The 24,289-nt window shown below is 35.6% G+C and overlaps 1 protein-coding gene across 1 annotated transcript; it reads left to right on the top strand.

The window, feature by feature from the left end:
- Positions 1-557: 557 nt before the first annotated feature.
- LOC129235741 (myophilin) lies at positions 558-20,659 on the top strand. Its single transcript, XM_054869752.1, has 3 exons — positions 558-720; positions 19,887-20,207; positions 20,268-20,659. Exons 1-3 carry the CDS (start codon positions 715-717, stop codon positions 20,448-20,450), a joined length of 510 nt encoding a protein of 169 aa, XP_054725727.1. The 5' UTR covers positions 558-714; the 3' UTR covers positions 20,451-20,659.
- The last annotated feature ends 3,630 nt before the right edge of the window (positions 20,660-24,289 follow it).

The following is a 24,289-nucleotide window of genomic DNA, read 5'->3' as shown; positions in this document are numbered from 1 at the left end:
ATGAGAAAATCACTCGGCTTGTCTTTGTCGCTGTGCTTTTCACATTTGCCTCGCCTACCACGCTTTTCCTGCCAACTGTTTATGCTGTCAAAAGGAAATTTAATGCTTTGTTTTTATAGTCGTTCATATTTTACCGTTATGTCTTTGATTTCTTTCAGTAAAATTCATACACACACCCACACATAATTTTTTACATACACATACGTACAGCCATCGTCTTCGGGAATATTCGGTATTCATTCACTTCACTTTCCGCTCTAGCACTGACGTCATCGGCCCATTCTTGTTTCATGATCGGCTATTTGCGATCCGCTCGGCATTTGTATTTACAGTATTTTGATGTGTTTTATTATTTTAAGCATTCGTAGGCTAAATGAGTTCCCCAGCGACTCAGTTGTTTTGCCTGCACTTCTGCACTTCTACGCCTACATTTTGTTGCTATTGATTCTTCTTTTTTTCGTGTGAGTTTTTCTGAAAACATTTATTTGTTTTTGTTTTAGCTGTACGTCCTGGCTGTTTGTTCGTTTGTTGCGGAAAAAATGGAAATTCACATTAACCACTTGCGTCAGTTGAGAATTTCACGCCGATCGCTTTAGACAGTCGTCGCAGTGTTGGCTAAAAGACAGTCGCAAGAACTCGCATTACTCCAAAAATTAATTCAAACTTCGTTTTTGTGTCTACGCTTTTGGTGATTTAAACAAAAATAAATAAAAAATGGCTGTAAGTGAATTTGTTTAATAAAATATAGGAATAGAAAACAATTAATGATTAACTGTATAACGTTAAAAAATGGTGGAAGTCAAACGTATTTGCACGTAAATATTTTGCGTTGAAATTTTTCGTTGGCGAGCTGGCCAATACATGGATGAATAACTGAAGAAAGGAAAGCACGATTAGTTGAAAAACTGCAGTGGGACGCACATTAACTAGCTTTGCTGGAACTTATACTAAAACGTTGCACTCATATACATATCCAGAATGCACTTAATCTGAACTTGCGACCCAGCCTCCAGCCAGCCATGGATAAGCTCATATTGAGGACTGAAAATTTTGACATTTCAGTTGGTTCTAATGGGAAAGCAGGCACCCAAAATACTGCTAGGGAATACAATCTATACAGGTGGGAAGCGCTGTTACGTATATCGAAAGGTTACCCGTTACTAAGTGCAAGAAAGTTAAACACTTTTTATCATATTATAAGTAAATCTACGGGTTAGCCATGTTCGACGGACCCATGTGTGTTTTTTTTAATCACAGAAAACACACAATTTTTTTGATGTTGACGATAATAATCATTTTACTTGGTTCAAGTAGATTTCTTAACATAACTTTTTGGATATGATATCTCTCAAATGGCCGTCTTGAGCCTGTACGGCGTATTGTGCCCGTTTTGCAGCATTTTCCATAGTTTTAGCTAACATTTCGGCTGGAATAGCGGCTATTTCCTCACAAATGTTATTCTTGAGCTCTCCTATGGTCTTTGGCTTATTAATATAAACCTTTGATTTTAAATATCCCCACAAGAAGAAGTCAGGTGGCGTTAAATCGGGCGAAAGCGGTGGGCAGTCAAAATCGCCATTTTTCGACATCTAAAAATCGATTGTGGTGCGAGCTGTGTGTGGTGGAGCACCATCTTGTTGAAACCAGAACTGCCTCATACGCTTTCGACGAATAATTGGCATCACAAAAGTGGCTATCATATCGCGATAATGCTCCTGATTGACGGTAACAGCTTGACCACCTTCATTTTCGAAGAAAAACGGCCCAATAATTGTTTTCGCACTAACGCGGCACCAAACAGTCACTTTTTCGTCGTAAAGAGGTACCTCTTGAATTTCGTAGGATTTTCAGTGGCGTAAATACGGCAATTTTGCTTATTTACCGTCCCATTCAATAAGAAATGAGCCTCGTCGAACATAATGATTTTGTTCTTCTTCTTTTGACTTCTTTTGTTGAATGTAAATTTCAACAATTTGGGAGCGCTCGCGTGGCGTGTACATGGTAAAAATCTGCTTAGACCTACGCTTCCAACGCGGTATGTCATTAAGCGATCTGACGTCTCTGTCAAAAGATACAGGGTTGCCAGATGGGTCCGTCGAATATGGCCAATCCTGTATATGTGAATGCTGGGTTTAAAACTTCCAGTTTCTAGATTTTTTTTTTAGTTCTCTACGATTCACTTAACAGGCTTCGAAAATTTATTAAAAATCTGTGAGAATATATGACAAAGGCATATGAGTAATGACGAAATGGTGAATTTGAAAGAAGTTGAATAAAGCTTGGATTTGTTCAAAACCAAGAAAAGAGAGTTAAATAATTTGCTGTTTGTTTGTTTATAAAATAAATAATAAGGGCGCCGAATTTTACAGATTTTACTGTACTATTATTTTGGCTGGAGTTTTCACATATTTTTTGCTTCTCTGCCTGGCTGAAAAGATGCCTACGAGGGAGAGAAATATATGAGAAACTACATATGAAAAAAGGATACATTAGGGAGTTTGCAGGCATACATTAGGGTGTCTCACAAAAAAAAAGTTGCGTTTTTTACCGAAAAAATATAAAACTCAATATGCTTCATTTAAATTATGTAAAAATAAATCCCAAATCGAGTTTTTATAATAAAATAAATAAAACAAAATGTTTCCCAAAAAAAAAATCAGCATAAACGATGGAAAAGTTTAAGATTAAAAGGCCTGCGTAAAAATGCTTCAACATTTGATCAAAGTATTCAAAATAATAAGATTTTTGCAATGGAAAAAATTACCGATTTTTACTTTAAAACGGCCTTTTAAAAGACGCGCATAGATGTTGTTTTAAACTAAAATCTGTATTTTCATCTCTCATTTTAATAACTCCAGGTTTCATTATTTTCATTCAAATGCAGTTTTCAGCAATTATACGCGAAAAATGATATGATTTAAATGTTTACCATGAGCACGTCTGCATGTAAAATCCGCCAAATAGTGAATTCATGAATGCCTACTTCTTGAGAGCGTGGAGTTGTCGATGTTGAAGGTTGTTCAGCAACACTTTGCGTTACAGCAGCAATACTCTCAACGGAATGTCCAGTTTTTGCTCTGCCAGTCCTCTTACTATACTCGACAGCATCAGTTTCTTTAAATTTTTTCACCAGCCTTTGAATTGTTGACGCTTAAGGATATGGGAATCCCCCGCCATTCAATTCCCAAACTCATTACGGTGTTCACTGGTTATTGGGTGATCGGAAACGGAGAAGCTTTGTCTTCCGTCCCACCCCCATTGCAGAAGATGTGGGGATCCTGCAGAGAAAGAGAGTCTTGAGCACTTTCTGACTGTTGTGCACTTTCTCTGCGAACGTTCGGCTTTGGCGGCTAGGCGCTTGAGTTTCCTTAGCGTGCCCTTTGGGGATGACTTGAGGAAATTCTCCAGCCTAGATCCCTTTCCTTGCCTCCACTACATCAACAGCACTGGATGACTGCAGAAGGTTTTTTCTTTCCTAATTTTTTTCGCAGATAGTGGTCCACATTATGGTTTCAAAACGGCACGCAAATGCTACTTGAAGTATACCTGTGGCACTCTTGCCATCTAACTTACCTACCTACCTGAATTGTCGACTCATTCGATTATTTTCACAAAAACCAAAAAATCACGAATTTTGCGATAAGTTATTCTTAAGAACCGACCAGAGTTTCACAAATCATAAGTTTCATAATCAGTTTTAGCCTAGCCGTCTTTTTCGAAAGATGAAGAGAAGCGATAATTGTAAACAAAATAAAACCAAAACATTTATGAATTTCTTCTTATAGTTTTTTCCCTTTGGATCCATATGTCTCTCATACAAATTTTTTCTAGCAAACCTGAGGTCCAATATCAGCACTATTGATGCACTCTCATTTATAACAATTTTTGTTATAGCTCAGTTGAAATTAAAAGAAAATAATAATTTTCTTATAAAAAGTTATGTCTTTTTCATTTCACGTATTTTGACGATCGAAAAATGTTCCGATAAAAAAAATACGAGAGTTGCGTTTAGCTTAAAGCCAAGAGTTCTAACCACTTTCCCATATTTAAGAATACTTCCATATGAAATAACCGGATAAAAATTATGAAAATTAGAAAATGTAGAAAATAGTAGGGAAGGTAGATAAGCAGGATATATATAAAAAATAAGATCCGCTAGATGACCATTTATGTCGGCACGCTTATGCTTTTCTTGTTTATATTTGTAAATTTCTGTTGACATTTCTGACCAATGTCACTTCAAGTTTCATCTCTCAGTACAGAAATCTGTTCATTTGACATTCACCTTCCCTTTCGTAACAAAGTAAAGAAATAAACTAAGTCTGTCAAATGCTTTTGATGCTCTATTCACATCGCGGTGGTACGTGATTGTAATCATTTAGACTTCTCATTGGGTTTCAAATTTGCAGGGGATCGCAATTGCTATTTTGTAAAATAAAATGCTTTGTGTGTGTGTTTTTACATGACTTCAGTTAAGCTTTAAAATCAATCAAAAGTTCACCATAATGATTGGGCTGAAAGTTACCTATTTTAGTAGTTCATTTCAAAATTTTCCGAGGGTGGCATATTGGATGAAATATTTGCATTTGCCTAAATTCATTTCATTGTAACTTAATAAGAAATTTAAATACTATTTTCCAACTCTTCTGAAATATATTCGCATGCATACACACAGACGTGCCGTAAGTCTTGGCAGTGCGCTTTTTCTTTGTAAAATAATTTTATTTTATTATGTTTCTTATTTTAATATATAAAATTAGAAAAAAAAGCAGCATACCTGTATATACCATATATGCACATATGAAGAGATATCTACATGTGTTCAGTTATTAAGTGCATATTATAAAAGAACGAAAAAATAGATTAATTTTTGGCGTAGGTGACTGCCGTAGCAAGAGAAAATATTCCACGGTTGCGTTCCTACAGTTTGCACGTCATATGCAAGTATCCGCTGCTGCTATGCGTCAAGTAATAATCAGCCACCTGACGCACTTCTGACATGAAAAATGCTTCTGTTATAAGCAAAACCTGCCCTACGAAAAAGCAAGAAAGCGCAGATTTCTTCTCATGCAGCGCAGCATCCAGAAGGACTCTGGAAATAAAAAGAGACGCTCATCCCGAATTTTAAATACTTCATCCAGTGGTTCATTTATCATTCATCACTATAACGAGATTATATATTAATTACATGCAAAAATAACAAAAGCAGTAGACAAAAAAACCAAACTCTTAGCCACAATCATCAATAATTTGCAATCAAAACTGAAATTAAATTATACATTTAATCTACAGTTAATTAGACTCTTTGCAATAGAAAAATATGGCAAAAAGCCAATATAAAAATTTCATTTAATTTGGCATAGCAGAAAGTTATGATAAGTTGAAAAAAAAAATTTTTTTTTCTCAATATATAGTACAGCCTGCCAAAAAATTATAACGCCTCAATAGTTTGACAGGCTTGGACAGTTTTTCGTTTTTATTTTTTTTTATTGTAATTTTTTTTGTAGAAGTATTTTCTAACAAAAACCTAATTTTAAAAGTTTGTACAAAAAGAATATGTATGTGTTAATATAGTGTATGCCGTTAATATTGGAAAATAACATCAGGCAAATTACCACCACGACCTCGCTTACACGACAATATCCTTTTCATGAACTTTTCCATAACCGAATTGCCAAGTAGCTGCCCTATGTCCTCGATAGCCTCACGAATTTCATCTTTTAGGTCTTGAATCGACCCTGGGCTGTCGGCGTAGACCTTCTCTTTCACGTGGCTTCAAAGAAAAAAGTCACAAGGTGTTAAATCACCAGATCCCGTTGGCCAATTGTGATCACCTCTTCAAGAGAGAACACGGTCCGGAAACTTTTCCCGTAAAAGATCAATGGGTTTCGTTGCTTGTGTGGCACGTAGCGCCGTCTTGTTGAAAATAAACTTTGTCCAAATCAATACCATCCAATTTTGGCCATAAAAAATAGCTTATCAGCTCTCGATAGCGCAATCACATTCAAAATTGCACCTGTTATTGGAGAATCCTTTAAGAGAAGAAATCGTAGGCATTAGGGCAATTAACAGTGGTTAGAGCAAGTATAAACTTGAATTGAACATTTATCAAACTGCCGATGAACTGTTACAGTTATTATTATTATCATTAATTGTTGCCGTCACGCCGATTACAGGCGAAACAAAAGATTGTCAATGTTGTCGATTATTCGCTTTTGCCTTGATCTGGTGTCATGTTCGGTTGTCAGCGACTTCTAAAAACCGGTCAAAAAGGCTACATGGCCATGATCCTTTAGAACGTTCCCTACGGCGATGTCTTAAAGGTTCCATTCTGACGCCGTTCTGCTTATTTCATTAACTGGCTTGCGTATGGCGTACCCAACCAATCTCCATTTACGTTCCCATATTTCAATAGTAATAGGTTTTTGCCCGTTCCTGCGAGGAATTTTTCGTCCGAAATGCATTTCCTAGGCCACCACATGCGCAGGATTGACTCTGTGTCAACGGTTAAAAAATGATTATAAGCTTTGTGTGGCCGTAAGAAGAGCTGATTTTATATTTGACTAAAAATCCTTACTTTTTTTAGGCAAGCGAAGCACTTGCATTTACATCAGTCATCGTTACGCCATCGGGTGTAAGCCTAGGTGGTAGGCTTTCTATGTTAGGAAGGTGAATGTGTCGACGCTTTCTATTTGTTCACTGTAAGGTGTTGATTTGCACGGGTTTAGTTTTACTCTCATTTATAAGTAGACCGACGCGCTCTGCATGGAAACTGGAGATATCAAGTTTCTTATGCATGTATTCGCTATGCTGTGAGAGCAGGGCAATATCGTCAGTAGTCAGTAGTCGAGGTCTTCCAGGTGTTTCATACTATTAAAATTACTGCGACAGCAGTTAACAAAAAAAAAAACGAAACTTGCAAAGAAATTCTTCATCACTTCCCATCACTATCACTTTTCTGTTCCATATCGTCCTGTTAACCTGTTTGGGCAACTCCGACCTCTACTGTAGTTATATTGTATACGTACATATATTGAATATTCATTGAATTTCTACATATTATATTATCAAACTTATATAATATTTTTACAAATTTATAATTCATATTTATCAGACAAATTGAAGCAAATAAATAAAACCACATTTGTTGATTGCATTGTATGGATACATAATTCTTTGTTTACGGCGACTAATAATTATTGAACGACATGAAATGAAAGCTGCATTTAAAAATTAAAACTAATTAAATTTTAATAGGAACAATTGCGTAAACAGTTAGGATTATATACTGCAGTGGTAATTACTTTGCGCACATACACATAAACACTTTTACATACACATACATTCAGAGTTATGAGTGCATATGCGCTTTTATTGTTTATTGAATTCGGGTGATGTAAATCATCATGATGCAAAATCAATTAGAATGAATTGAATTTCGTTTAGGCAGGCCAATAATTGGTGTTATAAATAATACAAAATTATAAAAAAAATTATGTTAATGGATATATATAAATATGCATAAATAATAGATATTAACAAAAATTCTTCAATTATTTACATTAAAATTTTTTTATTTTTTTAATAATCACTCCTACCCGTTTATTCATCATGACGTAAATGTATCACAATTACAGTTACAGTTTACGCCGTTTTAATTGAATTTCAGTTTGCGGTGAACAACCGATGGACCTTCAATTAAAAAGTATGCAACAAAAAAACAAATGAATGAATGCAAAAAAATGAAATAAAATACCGCTAAAACATTGAAAAACCGAATAATTGAAATGCGGTTGAGTGCAAATTTGTGTTTAATTGAATACAGTGTTTTTCTTCTGATACACCATGCATAGTTTTTGTGACACTGTGCGCTGCGAGTGGGTGTGCCTGCGTGCGTGTGCGTGCGTCAATGATTGATGCGTTTTTTGTGACGTAGCTGACGTTTTCGGTTTTGTACGGCAGCGACATGGCTGATGGGAAGCGGCAAACACGTGCATAGTAAATATGCAGCGCTCCTCCCACTCTGCTTATAATCTCAGCACAACGGAAACTATGCCATCATGATTGCGACATTTACACCGCATAGGTAGAGCAAAGCATGTGGTTGTTTGTTTGTGCTGCCAGTTTGACAAAGTCGCGCGTCGATGTACCGGCAGCGCTACAGTTCCACATAAGAGCTTATAATTTTATTTTTGGAATATATTATATGCATATAAGTATGTAAGTGTGTGCGAGTACGTAGGAATGTATGGGAAATAGCTTCCACGAAAAGGAAAGAAAGCCTAAAGTAAAGGGTGGTTAAATTTCAAGGGCCGATGTTGAATGTGAACCACACCTAAACGTCAACGACACCGCTGGACTTCTTTCTTTTTTTTGGGGTTGTTTGAAAGAAAATCTGTACGTCGATAAGCCAGCAACAATTCAAGAGCTAAGGGATGAGATAATTCGGCACATTAACGGCATAGAACCTCAATTATGCCTCAGCGTCATCGAAGATTTGAACCATCGGATTGAGGTGTGCCGCCAAGGCTGCGGTGGTCACTTGGCCGATATTTTGTTTTATACGTAATTGATCCATACCAGTATTATCATAGTAAAGAGAAATGGCAATATTTTTTTAAAAACATTCTATTTTATTTAAAATCAATAACGGCCCTTGAAACTTAACCACTCTTTACATGCTTATATGCACATCAAGGTGTTTCAAAAAAATGTTTGAAGGAAAGAGAGCCAAAAGTGGATGCATGTATGCGCATGTACACATGGACATGCACATTAAGGTGGTGAAAAAAACTTTTTTTTTGTATTTCTTGTTGGGTGGTAGCTCAGGTATAAATTAGAAAATTATATTTGACATAAAAGGTATTTAAAAAAAGTAGTCATATAAGCATAAAATATTTTCTCAATGTGTGACACATAAAAACATTAAAGTGGCAAAAGCAAAAAATTGTTCAATGGCTAAAAAAATGAGTTCCCCATTTATTTTTTATTTTATGTAATATTTACCATTGAAATTGCACTGCACAAAATGTACTTTTTCGTAAGTTCATCATAAAAACTTAACAAAATAGCACTATTTAAAGAGATTAAAGAGATTAAAGAGATTAAATTTTTAAAATTTTTAAATTTTGTTGGGAAACACTATAAAAAATAGTAATTTTTTGTAAAGCATAGAATATTATTTTTTGGACTTTTTTATTTTATTTGAAATTTTATACCAAATTTTTTGTATGCAAATAAAATAGTTTTTCAAATGTTGTTGTAGAAGTGGTTGAGTATTTCTACTGAAACCATCCTAATTAGCGACTAGCGCATCTTACTTTCTTCACGTGTGTTTCCTTTTCTTGTTTTTCTATTTTGTTTTTATTTTTTGTTTTGTGAATCAGATTCATTTCATGAGATCCAAGTAAAGACACACACTTTTTATCTCCATGTCTGAGATTTCATTAATTTGCTGTATGAAATGCTTACCGAAAAAGTATTGCTGGGCATTCGCATAAGTAGTGAAAAAGATTTTCTTTCAACCCCTTGCTTGAACCTGGCTGCATTATCCGCTATCTTCCAGTGACTTGTAAGGGTTGCAGTTATGCATGAGATTCTTGAGCAAGAATTTCCTACGAGGTAACTCGTCCTCTGGTTGCTGCACGACGAAATTCAATGGTATTATATAATATAAGACAAAAATGTATACGAGTATATAAGCCCCACCGTTTTAGTAACTATTCAACAAAAAAAAAATGTTTTTTTGGCCATAGAACAAACTTTTTCTAAATTGGCCATCCTAATGTTCTCATTTATATGTATCACTCATTGCAAAGTATTTTATGTCCGCCTGGCTGTTTTTTTTTTATCAATTACTTTTAAGTGGACAACAATTTTATTATTTATACTTTATGGGTTAATTTATACTATAGGTTACTGCAATATAATGTTTTGTAATTGGCGTGTGACTCAGAGCATGACACAAGCATAAGCTATTTTAAGCACACTTTCGAATAATTGGGGTAGCATTGGAAAATAATTAAGAAAAATTGTTTACACTATCTCTCAAATATACTTAACAAAAGCGGCACCCCAGCACCAGCAACTACCAACCTCGTCGACAACAGCAACCGCCAGACTTTCCGTATTCTGTTACAACCTCCTAGCGAACAAAATAGTCTTATAAGTAACTCCCTAAGAGTAGTCTTAGAGTAAAAAAAATCAAAGTCTATGGAAAAGGAATATGCATTAAATTGAACTAGCGTACGCCTATAAAGAGAATTCATTCCATAAACAATTTTAGCAATACCCACAAAAAACAATTCATTACTACGGAAAATGCGTGAGGGAACATTAAAATTAATACGAAATACAAAAGATACGAACAATCTATTGAGCCCACACAAATACTGAAGTCACATTAAACATAGAACACGCCTAGACTCTAAGTGCATGAGATTTATAAATAAGCAACGAGACGGATAAGACGAAATGGGATCAACGAATTTCATCCAGCGCACAAAAGCTCTCTGAACAGTTTCTAATCTACTAATATAGACAGCATGAAATGCTCTCCAAACGAATACCGCGTATTCTAACCTGGACCGAAGTAAGGACGAGTACAACATTGGGAATCAGAAAGCAAAGAACTATAAATATTTCGACGCATAAAGGCTACCATCGCGAACGATTTAAAAATAAAACAGTGTAAAATTCAAGTCCAACAGAGAATGTACACTTAACATTCTAATAGAATTTTTTAGCATATACAATCTTTTTTTATAAAACGAAATTAAATTGTGAAACGCTATAACAATAATTCCACTTGATTTTAATTCATTTGTGCTATCATTCTTTTACTTTCTTTTTTACTTTATTTTTCTTACTCATACTTTACAACATACATTGAAGGTTTTTCCTTTTGTTGGCATTTTCATGAAATATTTTGCTCAATTCTTTCTATATATATTGAAAAATATTTAAATGTTTATAATGAGCCTTCATTCAATACTTTGTGTTTTTGCAGTAACTGTATTCACAAATAAAAGTGGCAATCATTCACCAAGAACTTTGGTATACAATGCAGATGTTAATATTGCTTGTTACTTCGTATCCCGAGATTACAGTTAAAATATTAGGAAATTTCGGGGTTAGAAATAGCGAATAAAAAGTTACTAGGAATATTAAGAATGCATCAAAAATATCCGGAAATCTGGGATCAGAAATTACCTTGAAAACAAGCTGATATTGCGGGATTAAATATTACGTTCAAAGCATTTAGAAAACTTGACTTAAAAACTAATAGGAATTCTAAGATCGCATTGAAAACATTTCAAAATTCCAAAATCAATTCCATCATTTCGGGATCAAAAATGACTTTGTAAGCGTTCAGAAATCTCGAGATAAAAAATTACTAGCAATATAAGAATTGCATTGAAAATATTTGAAAAATTCCAAAATCAGTCCCGAAATTTTGGGATCAGAAACTACCTAGCAAATATCCCGAAATCGCAAGAAAAAATAATTACTACCAATTTTTTAAGATTGCGTTGAAAAAATTTAGTAATTCCATAATCAATCCCGAAATTTCGGGATTAGGTATTATTTTAAAATCATCCAAAAATCTCGTGATAAAAAATTGCTACCAATATTAGGTTTGCGTTAAAAACTTTTCGAAATTCTAAAATCAGTCCCGAAATTTCGGGATAAAAAATTACGTTGAAATCATCCAGAAACCCATAGGTAAACAAATGACTTGCAATATTAAGATTGCGCTAAAAAAATTTAGAAATCCCAAAATCAATCCTGAAATCACGGGAACAAGTATTAGTTTCAAATCATCCAAAAATCTCGTGATAAAAAAAATCACTAGCAATATTAGATTTGCATTGAAAAAATTTCGAAATTCCATAATCAATCCCGAAATTTCGGTATCAAAAATTACATTGAAAATATCCCGAAGTGTCGAAAAAATTATCTGCAAAATAAAAATTACATTGACAATATCTCGAAATATCAGGATACCGGGACTCGTTTCGGGATATGATTTTCCTAAGTTTAGTAAAAATTCAATAAGATCTTTTTCTTACAAAACCTAAAAGCAAAGTTCAAACAAACAATTCGTAAAGCAAGAGCTGTGTTATTCGCTGAATTATTCATAAAATTTTGTTGCTGAGTAACTTTTTACTAAATAAAAAAAACAAGATTTTGAGAGAATTTTGTATGCTTCTATACTTTTCCTGCCTGGTACACAAGTATTAAATGTGATTGACAACATGCCATTTGGTTCCGAGAGGATGATTAATTTTGCGCCACTTTGAATGATTAATTTTGTGCCACTTTGGTGCTTACGCACTTTATTGGGTGTTCGGCTGTTTTCCTCGTCCTATTTACGATGTGCGTCTTGATGTTTTACCACAAATGGAGGGACCTCCGCACAGCAGGTGATTTTTTATGAGGAACTTTTTCAAGGCAGAAACACATTCAAAAGCTTACCAGTGCCTGTAGAGTGGCGACCGCTATCAGACAAACATTTTTCTATCGTTTTGCACTAGCGAACGGTACGCACGCACCACGCACATCACAGGATTATAGCATCTCTATTAAGGATATTATAAAAAGATATGTTTTCACTACCCGTTTTTACTTACCGCTAAATATTTAATGGATTGCCATAAACAAAGGCATAAATGGAATACCTTACTTTGTTAAAAGTTGTAATTCGAAATATGTGAGTGAAAAAAATATATATACAATATATAAATTAAAAAAGCCCAATACTCAACAAATATTTATGCGTACACTTTCATGTAAAAAAAGTGAAATACATAAATAATAGAAAAAAAATTGTTGTTATAATGGCCCATCTGTTGTTGTCTTCACGCTTGCCAAACGCTTGTTTGCCTTGCCCACATTGCAAATGTACAATATTAAACATTTCAAAAACAAAAAAAAAAAGAAAGGGAAAAAAGTAAGGCCAACACGAAATAACAAAAACAACGCGGCCATATCTGTTTGAAAATAAAATTAATTTAGCTGTGATCTTTTGTTGGGTATTTCGTTGAATATTTCTGCTTTACTTTGAAATAAAATTGTTTTATGCTCATGACTTTTTGTAAATTTTTATGGGTTAATTGCATAGGTTTTTAGCGAAATTGCTCGCCGATTTTCGCCTTTCAACGCTCATCCCTTTTGTGCTAATAGCGAAACGGCGGCTAGAGCGCGGTAAAGTGCAAACGTTAGGAATTTATCGCTATTTAGCGATCTCTTTGTGCGGTGCCATTTAAATGGTTTTGCTCTGATTTTATTTTTTATTTCTAGCTTTCTTCGTTTGATTCCGTTTGCATTGACTCGTTTTGTTTTAGCAAAATTAAATGTTTCTAAGGTAGAATTTTCTGCCTGGCATATTGCCATTTTTAATTCGGGTGCGCATGAAAGCGAGAATAGGCAAAAATAGATTGCACAAGTATAATTAACTATAATTATGTTTGAAATAAACATTGCAATATATATATGGTTACAAATAAATGTTTCTTTGCTTTGAGTTAAAAATAAAAAGTAGAAAGTGATACGTTGTTGTCTTAAGCAGACCGTATCAAAACTTTTAATTCACGCTTTTAGAGCTGTTAAGTTTTTAAGGTTCCCTATCTCATTAATGTTAAATGTAGGCTACCAGATGAAAGTATTTTGTTAATGGCAAGAATAGCTATGAAGTGGAGTTCAACATTTCCTTGCAAAGCGGCAATCAGAATCTTAAATTCGCAGTATGCAAATTCACAGAATGCAGTGGAAGTTAAGTGAGGAGTGATTGTTTGTCCTTTCGTCGTTAAAAAAGTATAGGCCGATGATTCCTCCACACCACCTAAGCACCAATCAGTTGTTTTCAATGCATGCAATGCCTGTTCTTGAAAGGCTTTGGGTTGCTCTTCAGCCTAAATACGGCAATTTTGCTTATTGCAAAAATGGACCTACTCGCTGAACAAAATTCGGGTCCCAAAATGCGGATCTTAGACGAATTTTTGAAGAACCCAATGACAGAAATTAAGAACTTTGGAAGTACGCCCGGCTTCAAATCTTGTACTTCTTCTTCTTCTTAATTGGCGCTATAATCGCTCATCCGAGTTTTTGACGAGTTTATCAAAGCGCACTAGTCGTTTTTTTCGCGTTAAACGACGCCGGTTGGGCAAACCAAGTGAAGCCAAATTCTTCTCCAGCTGATCTTTCCAACGCAGAGGAGACCTTCCTCTTCCATTGATACTACCACCTGGTACCGTATTGAATACTTTCAGACGAAGCGTTTCTATCCATTCGGACGATATGATCCAGTTATTGAAGCCGCTGTCTCTTTTTTTGCTGCGCTATGTCTATGCCGTCGTGAAACTCATACAGCTCTTGCGGCTACCAAAATAAAATTATCAATTTTTGTAGCCTTGTTTGAAGTTTCGTAGTTATTCATTACGCCATTTTTTTTGTACAATTTGTGAATAAATTTATATAAATTTACTAAAATAAAATTCTTTCGCCAAAAAAAAAATATAAAAATATTTACCGCAATTTCTCTAAACAAAACATTTCATTTTGCCGCTCCATTTATGCAGAAAACTGTAAACAAATATTTTCATAATAGAAGGACGAAATATTTCGAAATTTTTACTGCGGAAAATAGGCAATTATATTATAGTTCACTTTGTTCTAGCAAATTGACCTCAGCTACGATAAAAGCAAATATTTCTTTTTTAATATTTTAGGTATATCCGCGCAGCTGTATATCCATTTCCACTTTTCTTGTGAACTAAACAATGAGTTTTTTTTTATATTTACTTAAAAACACATTGTTTACGCTTTTAGTCGAAATATTGCCATTTTAAATGTTTCTATTCAAAAGTGCGGAAATGGCAAAAATACTATGAAATTTCTATGCAGTGACCTGAGCGAAACAATAAAAAATTAAACAAATTGCGAATCTGCACTTGGGTGAAGGAGAGCGGAAATTTATAAATTACTATTTGTAATTAAAAAAAGAGGTACTAAAAAAAAACTTCATAAAAAAGGCCAATGTTGCGCTTATTGTAAAAATCACCTTTAATTTTATGCTGCTAACAATCAAAAAGCATCACAGAGGGGTGAGGGGAGTGGCGTTAAATATGAAAACAATTTTTCAATTCGCTACTACTTTTCAAAGATTAATACTCTTCTCAGATCTTCCATGTACATCATTTGTACCATAAAAAACGAGGATATTTTGTTCATGCCTTTAAACTTGGCTTTCTGTCGCCCTCACTTCGTCAACAGCAGTAAACTTTTTTCTTCGAAGCGCTCGATAAATTTTTTAAATTTAATTTAATATTCTTCGAATCAATTGTACCTTGTAAGCGTGTAAATGCAAGCCTTTATGCATAATGTTCATCAACGACGAGCGTGAGAGGTGCAATTGTTGGGCACGACGACGAGTTGAGGTGGACGACTCTTCAACCACACTATCGCGAACAGCAGCAATATTTTCTGCAGTACGAGCTGTACGAGCATGCACTGGTGTTTTCACACCTCCTACAGACCCGGTTTGCTCAAACTTTTGCACAATTTTTCCGATGGCACGCGCATTTAGACAATTAAATTGACCGAAAAAATCACGAAGTACGCAATATGCATTTTGATTTAAACGTTTTCATAATAAGCCTGAATAACTTTAACGCATTGCTCGATTGTTTATCTTTTCATGGTTTAAATTGAGTTAGTCTGAAATTGAAAAATGTCAAAATGCAGAAAAAACTTGACGTTTAGGTGTGGTTCACATTCAACATCGGCCCTTGAAATTTAACCACCCTTTTTAATAAATAAATAAATCAAATAAAATAACCAGAACTGAAATTAATATATAATTTTTCGAAAATTAGTTCTGGGCGTAGTTCTGTCTTGGAGATATTTGATATTAATTTGTTACAAATTCGTTTTCATTAAAGGTATAGAGCCACATCAAAAATGTATTTTGCATAAAATTTTTTATCTTAGGTAATGTCAGCTAATTTATTGCACCTAACTTAAAGGATAAAGTGCTTAGATTATAAAACTTATTTTTGTTTTAACTTCTTTTAGTAAAATGGGTTGTCAGAAAAGGCGCGTGCTTGTATGTGTATACAAGTTGAGCACCACAAATTTAGAGATCCAGTGCAAGCATACGTAATACCATAAAAAACTGAATAAAAACAAACGAAAAACACAGGCATATCAATAACCGCAAAAAGCAGAAAATACTGAAAGTACTTGAAAGCACTTGAGTGCTACGCAAATGAAGCTAAGACCCTTACAGCAAAAATCGAAACGCCACTCAGCACAGCATAGGAGTACTTGTAAATACTTATGTGTATATATATGAATATGTTTCTGTACGTGTGATTAAACTAAATTAGCTTAAGTGCCAATGTAAGCAGCCTAGCTGAGTGGCAATACAATAAAAAATTATATATAGGAAAAAATGGCTGTTTTTATGCAAACACTAAGCAGTGACGTGCCTGGCTGCTGAAAAACAACGCCTAAGGTCAAGTGTTGAGCCAAATGAAAACAAATCAATATATGAGAACAACAAAAAAAAACAGAAAACGAAAAAACTTCAAAGCTTTGTTTTTAAGCCATATGGTCATAAATAAACACACCTACATACATACATATGATATATTGTGTATTTTTAAGCGAGACTGCGTTCGCAGAATTCATTATGAATTTTTTTCCTATCATGTTGCGCTATTGTGCTCTTATATTTTCATAGCACATTGTATTATTCTTCATATTAACGAATTTTTATGCTAAAAATTGCGCTTGGTATCCCTTTTACCTTACACCAAAAACTGTCTGTCACTTTCATGCTGACGAGGGTTCCAGATCGAGCCAACTGCCCGGAGCGCTAAGAAAAGGCAGAAAATAAACAAAAATTAACGGAAATTAAATTTACATTTAATTAGCCTGGATTGTAAATATTTGTGAATTGGAGAATGTGCGTGAAATTATTTATAAACAGTGAATAAATGCAATGTTTTGTTTTATATTTAATTAAAAATTCTGACAAAATTTTTAAAGCAAACGAGTTATGAAAATTTCAAGCGCAATAAAACTAATTGTGTAAATATAAAATTATTGTCTCAAAAAGTGACTTAGGAACTTATTTGTGCTGCAAAAAAAAAAAAAAATTCTGAATTTGAAATTATTCCCTTAAATAATATTTTTAATAAATACATCACAAAAGCATAGAGTCGTTTTGAAAAATAATAGAAGCATGCAAAATGTTTAATTGTGCAAAAATTGAGCAAAAGTATTTATTTACTCAACTATTTCTATCTTGCTTCCTTCAAAGTAAACCTCTTCAGACCCTTGAACCACATCTGACTCAAAAGCGCTTTGGTATGACCTGAGTTCTTCCAACGATAATGTACTGACAAACCTTCATCTTTTCATAACAACTTTCTGTGAAGATTTTTTGTTAAACTTAGGCAGGGTAGGTAAGGTTAGCTTGGTTGGCAATAAGCCACGCATTGACCTTTTGGTCCCTAGCGATACCAGATGGAGACCGACCTTTACGAATACTGAAAGTAGACATCATGTAGGATGTCAGCGCTTTTGGGGAATCTAAGCAGAGCTGGAAGATCTGCTTTGAGACGTCCTCCAGGCCCTCAAACAATGGAGCTCCCAGGCATTTTAAACGCGTTTTTAATAATGCCGGACAGACGCACAGAATGAGTTCTAAAGTTTCCTTAACCGCCTCTCTGCATTTCCTGCATTGGTCCGTGTCAGCAATCCCTAATTTGTACGCATGTGCAGCTAATAGATTATTATGAACTTAAGTAAGTACGTAATGTAATTAATCACCATCATCATTGTTAGCTCAGCAACCCGGTTTGGGTCTTGGCGTGCTGTAAAATTTACCTCCAGTTCGATTTTTCCCGCGTTGGAGTTCTACAAGAACGTACGAGGTGTATTCAAAAAATAAGGCAAAGGTTACCAAAAAATTAATTGCAGAATGCTTCGAGGATTAAAAAAAAAAACGCTGGCACAAGTGTATCATATTTGCGGGGACTTTGAAGGAGATAAAATAAATTGATGAATAAATATATAATATAATATATTTTTTGAGAAAAATAAAAATTCTCCTTATTTTTTGAACACACCTCGTATTTCGTGATTAAGATTCAGCGCGATAAAATAAGATTCTGAAAAGGGTCCTCTACTCAACAAGTTTACTATTGTGTCTTAAATTCCAAGGATAAAAGATAATAATGGCGCCAAGCACAGCTGTATAGATGAAGCCTTCTTCGAAGGGCGCACGACCAGATCTGCAATTTTTAGTTATATGATAAGATTGGAAACGGAATCACAGGTTCTTCACTTCTAGGAAAACAATTTTCAATAAAATTTACTAAAAAAAGCCACATATGAATAAAATGAGGAGCACTTTCTTTAGTTTCAAACTCACTGCTATAAATTACTGAATCATAAAAATGGACTTTCAACTCTTGAAATGCTCAAAAGTAAAAGTTTCAGATATTTCTAATTTAAGGAGGTTAAAAATTCACAATGTTGATTATAACAAGTGTTCGTTTTTCTTTTAAGAGAGTAATATGTGTACCCAGCTCCGTAAAAATGTATTGTATTTATTATTCTCGATCTCATCCCATCTTTTCTCATTCTGAGCCTTATGGTATATACATATAAGTACATATATGGCCTTATAAACAATATCTGCTGTGAAGCCCTCCATTTGTGGAACAACATTAAGACGAACGCCACAAATAGGAGAAGGAGCTCGGTCAAACACTGAAGTGTATGCGCCAGTTATTTATTTTTTATTTTTGTTATTTTATATATATCTATATTTAACTCGATTCCTTTATGCTGGTACATACGATCTTTATCTGAACAAAATTGTAATACCCTTGAGCAGGCGAATACCTCTGTCGGCAGAGTAGCAAGCCCACGTTAGCTGGCGCGTGACGGGTAAACGAAAAGTGAGAGTATTTGCAATTCGAATTTCATTAATTTTAATTAGTCCGGCAAATATATGAGAAGTATCTGATATTGGCTTTCGGTTGCTGCTGTTGTTGCGCATGCAGCGCAGTGCTGTCGCTTACCCCGATCATGAACATTCCAAAATATTTGCTCTTCGTATGCCATTAATATTATGTATTTATTTTTGTAAAATTTATGTGATGTTGTTGCTGTTGTTGTTGTAAGTGTTGCTGTGGTCATTATTTAAATTTCTGGTGCTGCCTTCGCGGTCTCATTGTTACGCGCTTGTCCTGTATTATTTACGCTTTGCATTTTAATTAATTGCGATAAATATTAGCTGTCGCCGTGACAGCAAAAACAATGGCAGCAATTTTAGTGAGAAAAGTGTTGATTTCCAACTACTCATGTAGCAAAAACAAAACTGAAAGCAGCATTTGATTTATTATTATGTGTGGTTGCAACATGTTGGCGACATTTTACACGGAATTTTCCATTCTATTTTGAAATTACTTGTTTTTAGGGTTGTTGGAGCACAGCTATCTAAATCAATTTTCATTAGCGGGGCGAAGTATGTAATACCGGATTAGCTTTTATAGCGGTAAAAGTCATTATTAAACGAGTTTTTGCGTTACACTGGCAAGCAACTGAAGGTCACTCATACGCACTGTGGTACCCAAAGAGAACTTCACATAGGAGGGTGCTTATTTCAAAATAATACCACCTTCGTGGGATAGTTGGCAGAAAAATTAATAAATATATCATATGAAACGTATATGGAAAACAAATATAGTGCTTTCTAGAATAAAAAGTTTTCCACAAATATTAGATTTGGAATTTTAGAAATGATATTAACTAGAATTTACCTATTTTTAATTAAATGCTATTTTCTTTTCTACCTCTACTCTTTCCAGCCCCGCAACAAGGAACAAGAACAAGAAGTCCTCAACTGGATCTTCGCTGTGTTGGGCGAGAAAGTTCCCGCTGGCCAATACGAGGATATTCTCAAGGATGGCATTGTACTCTGCAAGCTGATCAACAAATTGGCACCAGGCTCCGTTAAAAAAATCCAAGAACGTGGCACTAACTTCCAGTTGATGGAGAACATTCAACGCTTCCAAGCGGCTGTCAAGAAGTACGGTGTACCAGAAGAGGAAATCTTCCAAACAGCTGATCTCTTCGAGCGCCGCAATATTCCCCAAGTGACGCTATCACTCTACTCGTTGGGACGCATTGTAAGTGAAGTCTGGCAAGTGGAAAGAAACACTTAATACATAAATGTCTTATATTTACAGACACAAAAGCATCCAGAATACAATGGCCCTTCACTTGGCCCCAAGATGGCCGAGAAGAACGAGCGTGAATTCACTGAGGAACAATTGCGCGCAAGCGAAGGCCACCTTAACCTGCAGATGGGTTTCAACAAGGGCGCTTCGCAAGCGGGACATGGCGGTTTCGGCAACACGCGTCATATGTGAAGTGGTGCGAGAGTGTTTCTTTACTTGTGCGTGCGTAGAGCTACCGCTACCACGCGTAGTTTTTTGTAAGGCATAACTGTTTAAATATTATTATTTCTTTCGTTTTTTATTATTTAAAAGGGCATTCTTTTTGGGGCATTTTTCTTCAGTAATTATTTTCTAACATAAATTCTAATAAATAAATGAAAATAAATATTAAAAAAAAATAACTGGAATGGTTTTTTCTTTAGGTATGTGGGTAAGAAATTTTTTTTGTATTATTTAAATAGCAAACTCGGCCATGCTTCGCTTCGGCTCAATCCGATATGAAATTAAAGGAAATGAGAGCAAACTCATTTTAGTACATAACTTCGTTAAGGAAACAGGTAATTCAATGCAATCTTTTTACCATTGCTGTAACGGTGTAAAATAGTTCTTCTAAACCTCCCAACAGCAATCGAATTTGTAATTTATAATTGGCTTGAAATCAAACTTATCATATGGGCTCAAACTGAATATATGTTTACATTTTCAGTTTACGACATGGCTAGGTTAGGTTATGGTGGTAGTCAGTCTGCACGACCAACTCACGTAGACCCTGCAGGTCCGTTGTGCTACCACTGTGCTATACGGGAACCTCATTTATCTTCCTTGGTGGAACCATTTTGTGGCTCTTATGAAACGCTGTATTGATGCCAACCCCATGCCAGACAGTTCTGTAAGAGAATTAAAAAAGTATTTATCCAGACAACCTGCTCTGATTTTAGCTAGGGCTGGACAATTGCAAAGGAAGTGCTCGACTGTTTCTTCGTCTTCCTCAACTTTTGCAATATTCATGGCAGCAAACTCCTAGTCTCGAGGAATGCCTGCCCAATAGCCAGTTACCGGTTAAACAAGCCACGACCTTCGAGATATTGTCTCTTGAGAGACTAAGCAATTCCTTTGCTCTTTCCTTGTTTATTTGCGGCCATAGTAGCCCAGCTGTTAGACACGTATCTTCATTTCTCCATGACGTATTGGCCTCTTGAATAATGTGGTTTTTTGTTATTAGTTTACTCGTGGCCATGGATATTTCAATGGTACTTTTATCACTGAGCAGTTGGAGAGCAGTACTTTTTCTGGCTAGCTCATCAGCTTTACAGTTTCCCGCAATACCTCTATGTCCCAGAACAGAAATAAGGCTGACCTTGAATACGTCACTAATATCATTTATAGCTGCCTGGCATTCCTGTACAACCTTCGATCTTGGTAAAGCCGCATTCATTGATTTGATGGCCGCTTGGCTATCCGAGGATATATTTATAGTTGTTTTTTATTACGGCGTGCGTATTTAGATATGTAGCCACTTCTTTTACAGCTAGTACCTCTGCCTGATAGACGCTGCAGTAGTCTTGTGGTCGAACGGATAGTTCCAGTCCCAATTCCTACGAGAAAACTCCATAGCCCACCTTATCGTCTAGCTTGGAACCATCTGTATAAAAGTTTACGACATAATGTGTCATAAACATACGATGGAAGCTGGAATGGAAATCTATGGCTGGCATTGCGTAGAAAGGGAGTTCCCGCTAAGATAGTCCCCCTCATCAGAGCCCTTCACGCGAACTGCGGACTGGCAGTATTTTACAATGCCAATATCAGTGACCCATTCACCACCAACGCAGGCGTAAGGCAAGGTTGTCTCCTGTCGCTCCTTTACTTCGCCATCGCCCTAGGCGACGTCATTAGCCAATTGATGCTGCAAAAAAGAGGCATCTTATGGAGTTTCACAAGACATCTTGAGGACCTGCTCTTTGACGATGACATATGCCTCCTCTCTCACAAACTCACTGATATGCAAGCGAAGGCGGACAGACTAGTCACGCTGGCGCGCACTGTTGGGCTGGAAGTCAACATTGCCAAGACAAAAAAGGCTATGAGGGTCAGCCATAATAAAGCAAGACTTATAATAATTGATGTGTGCCCAGTGATACTTGATGGGTGTTGCAAGCTTCTGCTACCTCGGCTGCACTATCACCGCAGACGGCGTAGCAGATGAGGATGCCAACCACAGGCTAAACAAAGCAAGGGCAGTGTTCAGGCGAATGCGTACAGCATGGCAGAGTTCGCAAATCTTCTGGCACTCTAATCGGCAATATTCAGTGTGTAAAGGAAGTTGTACCGAAGTGAAATATGAAAAGCCTCTAACACCACACACAGAGCTTACAATCTGTCGTCAGTAAATGCCTGCGCATCATCTGTAGCAACGACCTCGTAAATCGATTGCAACAAGTGGCGATGTATACACTCTTAGAAAATCACCAGTTAGCATCACGAGATTGTCACTGAACTGGAACCCACAGTGGAACTTCAGGGAGGTCACTCTTGAACCCCCTAACTTTTTTTATTTGACCCCTCCTTGAAGATAAGTCCTAAAAATATGTTTAAATAGAATATTTAAGAAATAAAATGTTCTACGAAAATATTTGCCAAAGGCCGTCAATATGAGCATTTGCTTGCAATCGACAGTAATACTCGGTTTGGCAAAGTTAAGTAAATAAAGAATTATTTCCAGTTGATAAAATTTTTACCGCTCATGTCAACTACTCTGAAGTAAACATTTGCGCATGCATTGGCTCTTATTGACTGCCTGTTGACAGTAAAATCAAAATATATATTTGTTTTTTCTCTCACTGATATCAGAGCGACAATGGCGAAAGGGAATGACAACCTATTGTTTGTGGGAAAGATAAAAGGACTCGTGACTTGTCGATTTCAGATGCCAAAACTCTAAGCCATCAAATAGTTTGTATGGCAACCTTTCCCATTCGCCCACATTATCGACCGTAGCTCACCTGAGTTAGAATGTAGAATGGAAAAATGGTTATTAATCTACAGCTGGGGCATTGCCGCCGATCCGGCATTGATGATAATGAATATGACGTTGCCAGATGTTTGTATATGTGTATGCACATGAATTTAAGCAAATAAATGTGTGTCTGGAAAAATAAATAAATATGACTTCGAGCGCACATGAGCTGTTCATTTTTACTGTATATTTTTGTTCACTTTTACTGCACAGAACGTGTTTTGGTAGGGATTTGTTTGCCTTTGCTCTCAGCATTTGATTTCGCTTGTTATGTGCGCCGGTGTATAATCACATATGTGCGCATGTGTGTGCATGTGTGGCGTTTGCTTTCAGCGCCCATGTCAGTTGTGGTATTTGTTTAATTTATTTATGCTGACAGTTACACATACATACAAACAAATAAATGTTTATAGAAAGTAAAGAACAGGTGCTTTTGTACACGAACGCAGCTATTCATGTAACAACAAAGATACGTACATACAAATATTTGTTTTTTTGTACACTCGTAGTGGTTTAGTCGCAGCTTTGGCTTAAGCGCAGATTCTCGCTTCTGTAAATATCGTCTAATACCGTAATTTATTAGTTACAGACGCTGGGTGCTGGGTTTTGTAGATACCAAAGCTAAGTTTATAAAATATGTACATACTTACATACATAAGTACATCTGTTCCACAGGGTAAGTTGTTTATTCACTACACAGACTAAAATATTTTTAAAACTGAAATTTATTATGCGAGAACATTTGCGTTAGCACCTCACTCATACAAGTATGAGGTTATATTGTTTTAAGGGTACCTTCTCATCTTTGCTGTTATATTATTATTGCGAGCAAATAGGTACAGCTTTGATGGCACGAGGTCACATGCCACTCGAGGTCATGTAAATAGGCGACACATCAAAAAGTGTGACTCAAAAAGCAGTAAAATACCTAAGCATTCAAATTGATTGCAGGCTTACGTTCTGGCTCCAGATGCAAAGCAGCTAAGGTCACGGGAATCAGAGCAAAAGACGGCTG

Source organism: Anastrepha obliqua, chromosome 1 (genome assembly GCF_027943255.1).
Source record: "Anastrepha obliqua isolate idAnaObli1 chromosome 1, idAnaObli1_1.0, whole genome shotgun sequence".
NCBI lineage: Eukaryota > Metazoa > Arthropoda > Insecta > Diptera > Tephritidae > Anastrepha > Anastrepha obliqua.
This window is presented reverse-complemented; position numbering and strand designations above follow the sequence as displayed.

Coding starts and splice junctions, on each gene's coding strand:
- LOC129235741 (XM_054869752.1), top strand. Junction 20,208..20,267: donor TCTACTCGTTGGGACGCATT/GTAAGTGAAGTC, acceptor TTATATTTACAG/ACACAAAAGCATCCAGAATA.